The 13,595-nt window shown below is 45.0% G+C and overlaps 1 protein-coding gene and 1 long non-coding RNA gene across 2 annotated transcripts in view; both read left to right on the top strand.

The window, feature by feature from the left end:
- The window catches only part of Fech (ferrochelatase), a 29,372-nt gene that overhangs the window by 3,639 nt on the left and 12,138 nt on the right, over window positions 1-13,595 (top strand). Inside the window, 4 exon segments of the mRNA XM_051163431.1 lie at window positions 1,543-1,666; window positions 7,534-7,653; window positions 9,373-9,521; window positions 12,241-12,375. Of these exon segments, the coding sequence (XP_051019388.1) occupies window positions 1,543-1,666; window positions 7,534-7,653; window positions 9,373-9,521; window positions 12,241-12,375 (528 nt within the window).
- LOC127204438 (uncharacterized) lies at window positions 2,947-3,334 on the top strand. The gene is made up of 3 exons (XR_007832469.1): window positions 2,947-3,121; window positions 3,175-3,227; window positions 3,281-3,334. It is a non-coding gene; the product is annotated as an uncharacterized LOC127204438 (long non-coding RNA).

Genomic DNA, 13,595 nt, shown 5'->3' with positions numbered 1-13,595 from the left:
ACAAGCTAGTTTTATTTATTGGTTTTGAGGCAGGGTCTAGATCAAATCCTGGCTGGTCTCAAATTAAAGATCCTCCTGCCTCAGCTTGCTGATGCTGTGGTTACAGGCATGTGAGCATGTACAGTCTGGGTATAAAGAACTGTAGGGGGCCTGGAGATAGCATTTTCTTTTGTTTTGTTCCATGAGGGTGATTTAAAGAAGGTGGAGCAGGTGTGCTTACTAGTCACTAGAAACTTCCAGGTGAAACTAATACGCTAATGTTATACTAGCCCCTGTCATGTGGCAGATGCTGCAGAACACTTCCCTTGTTTTTTTATTGACTCCTCAGAGTTCTGCCAACAAGGACTCTTGTTACTGAGGGGGAATTAAGGCTTTATGAGATTATAGTCTGACCCAGGTCACACAGCTAGGAAGTGGAGGGCTGAACATCGTCACACCTATCTGAATGTCCTCATCAGGGCACTTAGAGGACAATAAGGCAGAAGATCCCAGACTAGTGTCTATCTAGTGCATGTCATGGGTTGCAGTAGCTCTCTGTTACTAACTTGTGATTTTAATTTACTTTTACTGTTTGTTTACGGACCAATACTCCCTGTTACAGCTCACCATGGCACATGTGCTCCTTGGTTCAGTTTTTTTTTTTTTCCTGGCCCACCCTCTACTCTTGCGGAGCCCAGGTCAAGAGTGTAGATAGGGGCATATGTATCACCCATAGAACAGTAAGTCCTGTCTCTCAGCCTTAACCAGTAGACCTTTATAACCACCCTGAAGAATGGCTGAGCTCTCTTAAACCCCTGCCAAGTAGAGGCCCTGAGAATGCTGGCTTGCAAGTGTTCTTGCCTCTCTTCTCACCACCAATCCTTTCCTGCTACCCCTTGGCTACCCTTGCAAACACAGGTTACAAACCGCTTGCCCAGAGGACAGATGCAGGCAGAGAGCCTATAGAGGCACTAGAGTAGGCAGTGGAGCTTAGGGGGAGAGGGAATTCTTGAGCTCTGGGCCCTGGGAGCCTGGTCTGTCTTGGACCCTCAGGGACTCCACACCTCATGGGTGCACTCATTGAGAAGAGAGAGTACCCGTGTGTCATTGGCAGGGCACAGGGCACTTCTCTGGCTTCCATCCTGAATGCTTTGCCCAGAAAGCTTGAAGACAGAAATGGGACCCACAGTTAGTTGGGAGCTAACCCAGTTTGCACTCTAAATGACCCTCCCCACGGTGCCCAGCTCCCCTCTGAGCCCTGTCCCACAGTTGGAGATATTTTGAGTGTGCAGAGGTTCTAGGGAGGAGATCCAAGCAAAATCTGTAGCCAGGGCATCGAGAGGTGTATGTAGCTTCTAAGAAGATGAAGCCAGCATGGAGGGGGGAACCTGCACCCAGCCCCCTGGAGAAAGAAGTCTTCTGTGTGCCTGCGGAGATGCTGGGCAAATTCCTCTACCTTTGCACCATCTTAAAATCTAAAGCCAGGAATTATGCCCTGAGGACCTCTTGAAAAGAAATTACCTTCCAACTAGATTTCATGCTAGCACTTTAATCTTGTCACAGTGGGGTATAGCAGCTCGAGAACCTGTCAGCCATGGAGGTGCCAGTCGGGTACAGCGGCAGCAGCCACCGCAGAGAATGTGCATCGTGCCAAAACTGCGAAACCCCAAGCCCAACCAGACAGGAGGTAACTTTAGGCTTAAATAAGTTTTTGTTTGTTTGTTCGTTTTGGTTTTGTTTTTCTTTTCTATTACGGCAAACATGAGTGGGTTCAAGCAACCTAAAGGGAGAGGTACTTGGAAAATCTAATATATTTATTAGCAATGGTATGTTATTTTCTTGGTTTCCCTTTTAACAGCTGTTAAGTAATAGGCTCTAAGGGCTAACTAAGGACATAGAGTTAAATATAGCCTTCAGTCATGTAAGAATGTGGCCACGGTATATGTCATATATAAAATCATTTATGTGAATACTGGAATTTTATGTATGAACTGAACGTAGGCATTACCTATTATAAGACGTAGGTAACCTACTAAGAACTTCTCCAGGAGATTCTCCCATTATTACTTTTAGCTTTTAACATAATGAACATAATTATCAATGACAAGCTATACCTTATACTTTATTAAGGAAATAAAGTGTACTTCATTCTTGGTATTTGTGGGTGGAAGCAGTAGCCGTGGTATGTGTTTTCTTCAGCAGCAGAAGCCACAGATGCCCCACAGGGCCTCCACTGTGATACAGAAGAACAGGTTTTATACATGGAAGCTGTTCAGACCTAAGAAGGAAAGTAGCTGTGACTTAGTGACGTCATGACCTTCCTGGTAGACAAGACGACGTCAATCTACAGTTGAATAGTATGTTAGTTACCTTTCTGTTGCTGTGATAAACCACAACTTATAGAAGAGCTTGTCCTGGCTTTTAGCTCCAGAGGATTACAAAGGCTTAACAGTGTCAGAGAGCTCCCATCTTAAACCACAAGCAGGAAGTAGAGAGAGCACACTGGGAGTGGTGTGACTCTTTGAAACCTGGAATCCCAACCCTGGTGGTGACATACTTCCTCCAGCAAGGCCACACCTCCTAACCCTATCCACTATCAGTTAGGAACCAGCTATTCAAATGCCTTAGATCACATTCTCATTCAGACTGCCATGAGCAGCCATGTAAGTGAAGTGTTTTCATTTTGTGTTTATTATTTCTCATCATGATATGGGTTCGTTGACTGAAGGCCAAGAACCTGAGGTGGATTTAGGATCTGGAGTTAGGGATGGGTCTGCATCCCTTCCTTTCAATCTGTCTTCCTAGAAAATGGAGTTAGGGATAGGTCCGCATCCCTTCCTTTCAATCTGGCTTCCCAGAAGATGGAGTTAGGGATAGGTCCGCATCCCTTCCTTTCAATCTGGCTTCCCAGAAGATGGAGTTAGGGATAGGTCCGCATCCCTTCCTTTCAATCTGGCTTTCCAGAAGATGGAGTTAGGGATAGGTCCGCATCCCTTCCTCTCAATCTGGCTTCCCAGAAGATGGAGTTAGGGATAGGTCCGCATCCCTTCCTTTCAATCTGTCTTCCCAGAAGATGGAGTTAGGGATAGGTCTGCATCCCTTCCTCTCAATCTGTCTTCCTAGAAGATGGAGTTAGGGATAGGTCTGCATCCCTTCCTCTCAATCTGGCTTCCCAGAAGATGGAGTTAGGGATAGGTCCGCATCCCTTCCTCTCAATCTGTCTTCCTAGAAGATGGAGTTAGGGATAGGTCTGCATCCCTTCCTTTCAATCTGGCTTCCCAGAAGATGGAGTTAGGGATAGGTCCGCATCCCTTCCTCTCAATCTGTCTTCCTAGAAGATGGAGTTAGGGATAGGTCTGCATCCCTTCCTTTCAATCTGGCTTCCCAGAAGATGGAGTTAGGGATAGGTCCGCATCCCTTCCTTTCAATCTGGCTTCCCAGAAGATGGAGTTAGGCATAGGTCCGCATCCCTTCCTTTCAATCTGGCTTCCCAGAAGATGGAGTTAGGGATAGGATAAGAAGCAGGCATCTTGGGCTGGTGGCACGCTGCGTAGGACACTGGTCCTCTGTCCCCATGGTTCCTTAAGACTTGAAAAAATATTAGTGTGAGCCAAAGAACTGATTTGATGAGGAGCTTGGAAGAAAAATTATTTCAGTGCTATAGTTTGTAGTGACAAAAGTCAATAAAATAAATGGCCTTAACATTATATTAATTGTTAAAATTACATAAAATATAAGCCTTAGGTTTTACTAAGTAACTTTATACAGTATTTATAAGAAACAATAGAAAACTCAGGTGGAAAAAAAAGATTTAAAAGTCATAGTAATCTCATCCTCTGGCATTTTATTTTCCACTCATATATACTTACTGGCATGCAAACACCCTATGCATATTACTTTACAATTTCTTTTTCTCTACTGCCACCATATATTTATACACCTTTTCCTATGTTGTCTTAGTTGTTTTTCTTGTTGCTGTGGCCAAATACAAAATCAACATAAAGAAGGCTTTATTTCTGCTCCCAGTTTGAGGGTGCTGCCCATGATAGTGGCAGGAGTGTGAGGTGGCCACTCACAGTTTACATCTGCACTCACAAAGCAGAGAGAGATGATCACTGGTGCTCAGCTCATGTCTCCTTTTCACGCATTCCCGGATGCATGGAATGGTGCCACTCACGGTCCAGGTAGATCTTCCCACCTCACTTAGACTAAAACCCTCTTACAGGCACACGGAAGGCTTGGCTCCTAGGTGGTTCTATATACTATCAAGTTGACAGTCTTACCTATCTCAAGTAGCACATCACAATTTATTTATCTAAGCCCACTTTCCCGGCATGAGTTATGTCTAGTCTTGAATGTTTGAGGTGCTGAAGTCAGGAGTATGCTCAGGACCACTCTGATGCCAAGGGTTTGGAAGACTTTGTGTTGTTTAGTGCTTGGTTTGAGCTAAACTACAATGCTAGGCCAGCCGCTCTCCTCGATTAGGAGTCCACAGGTGCTTATCAGATGTATGTATGTGTGTGTGTGTGTGTGTGTGTGTGTGTGTGTATGTATGTATGTATGTGTGTATGTATGTATGTGTGTGTATGTATGTATGTATGTGTGTGTATGTATGTGTGTGTATGTATGTATGTGTGTGTATGTATGTATGTATGTGTGTATGTATGTATGTGTGTGTATGTATGTATGTGTGTGTATGTATGTGTGTGTGTATGTATGTATGTATATATGTGTGTGTGTATGTATGTGTGTGTGTGTATGTATGTGTGTGTGTATGTATGTGTGTGTGTGTGTGTGTATGTATGTATGTATGTACGTATGTACGTACGTACTAGATTTTATAGGCCGTACCATCTCCTTTGCTGCTCTTTACCTTTGTTGTTACTGCGTCAAGGCAGCCATAGATAAGACAAACACAGAGTGGGGCTGTGTTCCAACTGTGCTCACCGGCTCTGGTTTTGTCTCTTTGTCTCTCTCTCTGTGTTTCTCTGTCTATCTCTGTCTCTGTCTCTGTCTCTCTGTCTCTCTGTCTCTCTCTCGTCTCTGTGTGTGTGTGTGTGTGTGAATTTGGTGCAGATTCTGTTGTTTACTAGGCTCTAGTCTAGAAGTAGCCTAGATTCCTGGGTCACTCACTGCTATACTGTAGGTTTAATGAAGAGCTGAGGTTATATCTCTCGTCAGTGCTGCCTAGATGCCATCGAGTGAAATTCCTGTTTGCTGACCCACCGGTGAGGTTTAGTTCCTATTGTGCACATTTCAAGGTTCAAAGGCAGAGCTTTGTGCTTTGGAAGTCCCAAAATATGACACATGCGAAGCATTTAAACTTTTCCCAGGTAAGTTTTACAATGCGCGTTGATGTGCATACTTTTATGTCGAAACAAAGAGAGCCTTGGCCAGTCAGACCTTGGTCTCAGGTGTGGTCTGTCTGGAGGGGAAAAGAGACAGAGACCCTTGACGAGGGCTTTGCACTCCATACTGCAGAACACAGCCGGGTTGGACTAATGCACCACTCATCATGCATAACACAGTTCTGAATTAAGCGTTACATGTGTTGGGGCATTTTCAAATCATATGCGACTCTTTCATGTATAAAATCAACACGGGCTTGCAAAAACGTGAGCAGGCCAGAGTGCCGTCCGCTTTAAAGCCACTCTTGCTGTGAGCTCAGGTGTTACAGATGGAAAGCGCAGAGCTAAATCCCGTTTGCACATTGAGAACTTCTGTGGCTTAGGTAAGTCTTTTAGCCTGGGCTTTGTTAACCAGTAATCTGTTAACTGGCAGCAATCCATGGCAAAAGGCACTTAATTTATTTGGAGTCACAGATTTCTAGGGTGAAAGACAAGAACTCAGGGCAAAGATGGGTGGTCTCAGTAGGAAGATTAAGTGGGGGGGGGGCATTGCATTTTCACCAGGTGATGCATCTGGTGTGTTTAGGTAGCAAGAAAACCCAAGAGCCCTGTTTAGTTGTAGCATTTTTGTGTGAAAAAGTTTTGTAAGGGCTAGGGAGATGGTTCTGAGTGAAGGGCCTGCTGAGCGATCTTGGGTTGAAGTCCCCACACCCACATAAAATCTCAGCACAGCTTTCTGTGTCGTAGCCCCAAGGCTGGGGAGTGGGGTAGGGGCTCACTATGCACCCAGGTAAGCTCCAAGTCAGCGAGAGACCTTGTCACAAGAAAAAAAGTAGAAACAATAGAAGGCCCCAGACATCAGCCTCTGGCCTCTACATGAGCACCGATGGATGCGTGTGCTACCCCCAAATGTGCACATATACAGCTACCACACATTCACAGACAAAGTTTTGTAATGTCTTAAGTGTAATTGTTTGGCATAATCCTTTAGTAAAAAGGCTAGGCAGGCTTTCTCTAAGACCTGGAGACATTTTTAGTCTTCATAGCTGAGGTGAGGAATTATCCTAGTTTGGTTTTTGTTGCTTCAACAAAACAGTGACCGAACAAACCTGAGGAGGAGAGGATTTATTCGGCTTGCAGGCTACAGTCCAGCATCTGGGAGGCCAGGGCAGGAGCTAAAGCCAAGAGCACAGAGCACAGAGCACAGAGCACAGAGGCACAGAGCACAGAGCACAGAGCACAGAGCACAGAGCACAGAGCACAGAGCACAGAGCACAGAGCACAGAGGCAGTTCTCTTGGTGGTCTCCCCACAGTATGCTTGCCTTGCTTACAAAACCTGGGACCACCTGCCCAGTGGTCACAGTACCTCACATCAATACCTATTCAAGAAAATATCTGACCGACTGCCCACAGACCGTTATGATGGGGCAGTTTTCCTACTGAGGTTCTGTCTTCCCAAGTGACTCTAGTTTGTTGTCAAGTTGACAAAAAACCCTAAGCAGAACAGGTTAGCACATGTATGTGTACTATCGCACAGGCGTGTAATATTGCCAGCCGGCAGGTAGAGGCTAGGGGTACGCTAAGCACCTAGAGGGGAGTCCTGTACAGTGAAGGGGAAGAAAGCGGACTGTAAGGGCCAATTTAGCTTAGTAATTCCTGTGTGATTGGAGCGACGGGAACAGATGAAAGAGTGAGCAGTAGACTCATCGGAGTGTTACAATAGAGCACAACTCACTCTGGAAGTGACAGAACTCACTCTGGTAGGCTGTGTTGAGTCTGCACTTTATGCACTGAGCTCTCCGAACAATGTTTAAAGGAAAGCGTTGGACTTCAATTTTACTATACAAAGGCACCTTAATCGTTGGAAAGCCAAACCTTGTGTACGCACGAAGCACTAGCACTTACACTAGCACTAGCACTACTGATTTAGGTTTCTAGAACTCTGTGTCTTTGTCTCTAAAGTTTGGGTCTTTGTTCAAGACTGATGGGATAATAGGGAAGTTTTGACTTCAGTTAATGCCAATGTAGGGCTGGAGCCAGAGACAAGGGTCAGAGTCTGAGGTGGTCAGTGAAAGGAGGCCGTCTGTGTCTCCAGAGAGCGGCCCTGTGACAGCAGCAAAGGGCCTGGTGTGTTCTTATCAGCGGAAGTAGTAACTGCCCCTGAGCAAATGGAGGTGTGGCAATGAACTGTCGTCTCTTGTGTAGGAAGCCCAAAACCGGCATATTAATGTTAAACATGGGAGGCCCCGAAACCCTCGGAGAAGTTCAGGACTTCCTTCAAAGGCTCTTCTTGGACCGAGACCTCATGACACTTCCCATCCAAAAGTAAGATCTACTGTGTGAAATGTAACGCGTGCTGTGCATCTGCCTTCCATGTAGCGCTGGCCGTGGTCAGGCAGCACTCTTGTCTTCTAGGGGAGCAGAAGAAAGGCCTGAAGCGGGAGAGCCAGTCAGCGAGCACTCTCCTGGAGCCCGCTTCTCCCCAGGGCCCTGGGGCTACATTGTCTACGCACAGCAGAAGTAACTTTAGTTTTAAAGATTGGTAGAGCCCAGCAAGCTCGTGCTTGGCTGATTAGCATCCAGGAAGCGTTCATTACCACTCCCCTGTACCTGAGCGTGGGCTATGGCTTCTCTCCTCTTTCATTCTTATTTTTCTGTTTTCTTTTCAAAAGAGGTTTCACAATGAAAAATTCATGCATGCATATGACTAAATGAAAATGGCATATTTACACTAAAAGCAAATGGCCCTTTCACCTTGAGTTCCAGCACCAGTTAACCAAATATTAGTGCTATTCTATTTGAAATAATGCATGCATATCTGAGCGTATCCATACCTGCACATCTTCTTTCCCCGTTTCATTATACAAGTGGGAAGGTCCTTATGTACCTTATTTGGCCCTTTGTGGGTTTTGTTGTTGTTGTGGTTGAAGTATTTTGTTTCATAACAGATTATATAGATCTATCTAGGTTTTTTTTGTGACTGTTTAGAATAGCATTGCATGATTATACATCCTTATTTAACTTGTACAATTGTTTACAGTGCGGCTGTTAACCCAGCTTTGTGTACCTCCCTGCACACATAAAGGGTTAACGTTCATTTTGTCAAATTAAGAGCAGTGCGGACTATGGGGAGGGCTCAGAATTCAATTCTTAGAACTCTCATCTTTTCCTGTTGGTTTGTTTGCCAGCTGTAATCCCAGCCCTGGGCAAGCTGACCAGCCTAGCTTGCTTGGTGAGTTCCAGACCACTGAGAAGGCCTGTCTTTTTTTTTTTTTTTAAGGTGGTTGTGCAGAAGAAAATGCTCAAGGTCTTTCTCTAGTCTCTCTCTCTCTCTCTCTCTCTCTCTCTCTCTCTCTCTCTCTCTCTCTCCACACACACACACACACAAATGTAATATAACAAACATTGCTTTTTTGGTTTGTTTTTTGAGACAGGGTTTCTCTGTAACAGCCCTGGTTGTTCTGGAACTCACTCTTTAGACCAGGCTGGCTTCAAACTCACAGAGATCCTCCTGCCTCTCCCTCCCAAGTTGCTGGGATTAAAGGCAAACATTGGTTTTAAAAGAACCTCCTGTGAGTTGGTGACTCAAGAGGCTGAGGAAGTAGTCCCCAGGGCCAGCCCTGTGAACTCAAGGGCAGTGGAGTAACATGGTGAGACTCTTGTCTCAAAATTAAAACCCTGTGGGGGTGGTCCTGGGGGAGGGGGTTCAGTCTCCGGCTTCACCACGAAGCCAAGCACCACTAACAGAGCCAATGTGTGCTTCCTGTGCCTTCTCTCCTGATCCTTTAGGTGCTGAGTCAGCATGGACCATCCAGGTCAGGGGTGTGAGGTAGACAGTTGTAGGCAGGATGGAACACTTGTGGAGTGCAGAAGTGGGCTGTCAAATCCAAGCTAAATTGTCAGGGACCTTGCAGGAATAGTCCTACGGGCTGCTCTTGTTGGGCTCTCCTTAAATTTTACTCATCTCTTCCCTATTGAGTAGAAATGTATCTCATATTACTCAGTAGGAGTAAAACCCACTCACTTACGTGTCCAATGATTTAGCAAGCTGGCACCATTCATCGCCAAACGCCGTACCCCCAAAATTCAAGAGCAGTATCGCAGGATCGGAGGTGGATCCCCCATCAAGATGTGGACTTCCAAGCAAGGAGAAGGCATGGTGAAGCTGCTGGATGAGCTGTCCCCCGACACAGGTGCGCTGTTCTCACAGCCCTAGGCTTGGTAACGTAGAAATGCAGAGTCAGGCATAGGGGTGCATGCCTGTAATCCCAGCACTCAGAAGGCAGAGGCAGGAAGATCCTCTGTACCAACAACATGGTCGTGGTGTGTGTGTGTGTGTGTGTGTGTGTGTGTGTGTGTGTGTGTGTAAGATAGATAGATAGATAGATAGAGAGATAGAGAGATAGAGAGATAGATAGATACAGACAGACAGACAGACAGAGAGACAGAGTGTATGTATGTATGCATGTATGTATGTATGTATGTATTACCATATGAATGTTTATGAGAAAGTGTGTTTGAGTATGCTATGCATTTCATATATGCATGTTTGCATCTGTGGGAGCACATGTGTATGGAGTACATATTTGTGTGTGTGTGTGTGTGTGTGTGTGTGTACGGGCATGAAAGGGGGGGCCCATAGTTACTATGTTTGGTGTCTTCCTCCATTCCTCTTCACTTTGTATACTGAGGCAGGGTCTTTCAGCTTAACCCAGAACCCACCGAACCAGTCATCTAAGCTGCCTTGGGACGTCTTAGCTCCTGGCTGTTCTTCCAAAGGTCCTAAGTTCAATTCCCAGAAACCACATGGTGGCTCATAACCATCTATAATGAGATCTGGTTCCCTCTTCTGGTTTGCAGGCATACATGTAGGCAGACCCAAAAGAAAGAGAGAGAGAGAGAGAGAGAGAGAGAGAGAGAGAGAGAGAGAGAGAGAGAAAGAAAGACCCCAAACAAGAACAAAAGCAGTCAGGAGTGCATTCTTCTCACCTTTTCACTTTTCTCTCTGGTCACTATGAAGAAGCTGCTGGATGTCCAGAGTTTCGATGGCTTCGGTCTCCCCAGTTGGCTGGACAGAGTCTCGGGGCACCTTCCCACTCACTATCAAGTGTCATTGCCCACTTACTTTCTGGTTATCTTACTGTAAGGCCATATGATGCAAAGGCAGGACTTTATATGTGGGCAGGCTCTGACATTGGGTCTCCTCTGCTTTTGTAAGCCATCCAAGGGTCATAATACTCATTTCATACTTGAAGTTGTTGGGAAGGTCATTTTTTAATTTAGTAATTAAGCATTCTGTCCTCCAGAGATTCATTTTAAAAATATCTAGAAATCATTACAACTTTGAGGCTAAGCTCAGTGGCTTGCCCGACAAGTCACTAATTCACTCATTGTGGCATAAATTTGTCTTTTTTCCTGTGTTTGGTGTATTCATTTACCTACATATTTACCTACACTTTTCCCCATTGATTCCTATATGTATATATCCTTCATCCATCCATCCAACCTCCAGATCTGTGTGTGCACTGAGCACGTGACAGCTATATACAAGAAGAATGTTAGCAAGCCTCACTGACCCTCCATGGGCCAGCTTGCCTGACCACTTCCACTTAGGCAGCAGAGCCACGTCTCTTGGGAGCTACCTTTTGGTTCTCTGGATCTGGGAAGCTCTCCCTGGGCTCCTAGTCTTTGTGGCCTTGGTATTCATGACCCTTTGACAAAGCACTATCCACTTGTATGACACTTCTCCTGGGGAGACATGAACAAACATCTGCTCACCCAGATAGGAAACAGGTGAGAGACCGAAATACAAATATCACCGAAGTCTAAGTTGGTGAACCGATGAGTTTTCTTGAGGTGATTTACAGGACAATGAGCAAGAGTTTCTTACAGATACAGAAGTGTCTCACACGCAGCTGCATCACCAAAGGTCACCACCGCGCAGGTGACAACTCACAAAAGTTGGGAGCCTGGAGCTCACTGCATAGCCAGCAGGCATCCCCACCAGCTAGAGAACGTCTTCTGTGGTTGGCCCGAGCCTCTTCCAGGCAGCATTCCTGCTGCTCTCTGCTTCCTCCAGGCTACAGGGCTTACTTATCTGAGAGTGATTCTCAGAAGTCTGTTTTGTTTTTTCTCTCTTTTTTCTGAATTAGGGTCTTATTCTATATTCTGTTCTCGCCTTGAATGTGCTGCAGATCAGGCTGGCTTCAGACTCAACTTTCCTGCCTGGAGATCTTGTGTAGTGTCATCAGAGTCAAGTTCTACTGTGCACCCCGCAACCCCCGCCCCAGCGCTTGTTTGGTTGTTTTGTTTTGTTTTGAGTCATGATCTAGCAATGTAACTCAGGATGGCCTTGAACTTGCTATGTAGCCCTAGCTGGCCTTACCTTGGCCTTCTGTTCTTGCTTCCCAGGTGTTGGAGGTTACAGGCATATGCCACCTTGCTCAATGAAGGCAGTGCATATCAAAAATGAATACTAAATTTAAAAAATTGAGATGGGGTCTCACTATGTAGCCCTGGATGTCCTAGAACTTGCTATGTAGACCAGGCTGGCCTCAAACTCACAGAGCTCTGCCTCCTGAGGGCTGGGATTAAAGGCTGTGCCACCATGCCCTGCTAGGTGCTAGGTTTTGGGTTTTTCCCCATCCCTTTTCTTCAGTCTCTTTATGCCTAACGGGAACAGAGATTTAATAAAAGCTCACATTTTAAAGATGATCATGTTAACAGAAGGTAGGTGGGTAGGACTGTTGACCTTAGAGAATAACCGAGTGTCCCTATGCCTGCTAAATGATGGACAATGCTCACCCTATCAGCATTGTAGAGGATTAGGTTAGCCATTCGCTATGTTTGGTGACTCTGAGGAATCTATATAAAGATTAATACTGTCTCCTTTCCTCTTGTGCTTCCTAATAGCACCTCACAAATACTATATTGGATTCCGGTACGTCCAACCTTTGACAGAAGAAGCAATTGAAGAGATGGAAAGAGATGGACTAGAAAGGGCCATTGCTTTCACACAGTATCCACAGTACAGTTGCTCCACCACAGGTAAGGACATCTCGAAGGTGGCTGTCGCACTGGCAGAGGCAATTTGAGTGGCAAATCTGGCCTATCTTCTCTACACCTAAGTGTTGAGGGCAGTCATTCTGAACCTAATGCATTTCTGAAGTTACTAGCGGGTCAGCTGAGCATGGAGGGTGGTGGCTGCCCATGGTCATTGCTTCAAAATTTGGTTAACATTACTTTCTAGGTTTGTATCCTAATTTTATTTTTCTGTTTCCCCTGAAATTCTTATTAAGGGAGTAAAGAGGATGGCTGTTTCCATTTTGAAAACAGAAGTGTCCATGTGATATGGAAAGTTCTGCTATTTTTATTTTTGTGCCTATCATTCCTTGGGATAGTTACTGGTTACTTAAAATCCGTCCTTGCCAGGCCTAGTGGCTCACACCTCTAATCCCAGGCAAAGGCAGACTGATCTCTTTGATTTTGAGGCCAGCCTAATCAACATAGTGAGTTCCAGGCCAGCCATGGCAATGTGGTAAGAGCCTACCTCAAAACCAAACAAACCAATTCACAAACAACAGACAAAAACAAAAAAACAAAACTAATGTGTGGGCTCGAATTAACTGTGTTCTTGGTCTTGGGATGTATTACTTCTTGCTTTTTTTTTTTTTTTTTTTGTATATTTACTGAAGATTAACAAAGAAACCTGGAAAACTGTATATTGTTTGTTTTGCTTTTTTGAGGCAGAGTCTCACTATGTTGACCACTCTGGCCTTGAACTCACAGAGTTCTGCCTGCTCTGCTTTCTGAGTGCTGAGGTCAAAGGCATGCCCTACCACTCCCAACTATCCTTAATTGTAGGTAAAGCTTCTGTAATTACTCATAAATACATTTCCATTCTCCAAGGATTTAGGCCAGCACATTTGTATTCCCAGTTTGTCGTTGAATATTAATGTTATTATATCTCTAAGGAGAAACAGAAGACTATGGAGGAAACATTCCAAGTGTGTGCCTTAAATACTGAACCATACAGGGGTGTGTGTGTGTGTGTGTGTGTGTATGTGTGTGTGTGTGTAAACAGAGAGAGAGAGAGAGAGAGAGAGAGAGAGAGCGAGAGAGAGAGCGCACCTGTTAAAATGCCCAGTCTTTCACATATACCCAGAATTTTGAATTGTGATTTACTTTGGAAATCTACAGTATAAAAATATCTGGTACTACAGTACTGGAGAAGGAGTCAGATTGTAGAATTTTCAAGGTATATTTTT

This window comes from Acomys russatus, chromosome 20 (genome assembly GCF_903995435.1).
Source record: "Acomys russatus chromosome 20, mAcoRus1.1, whole genome shotgun sequence".
NCBI classification, from domain to species: domain Eukaryota; kingdom Metazoa; phylum Chordata; class Mammalia; order Rodentia; family Muridae; genus Acomys; species Acomys russatus.
The sequence above is the reverse complement of the archived record's forward strand: the minus strand, read 5'-3'. Positions and strand labels throughout refer to the sequence as shown.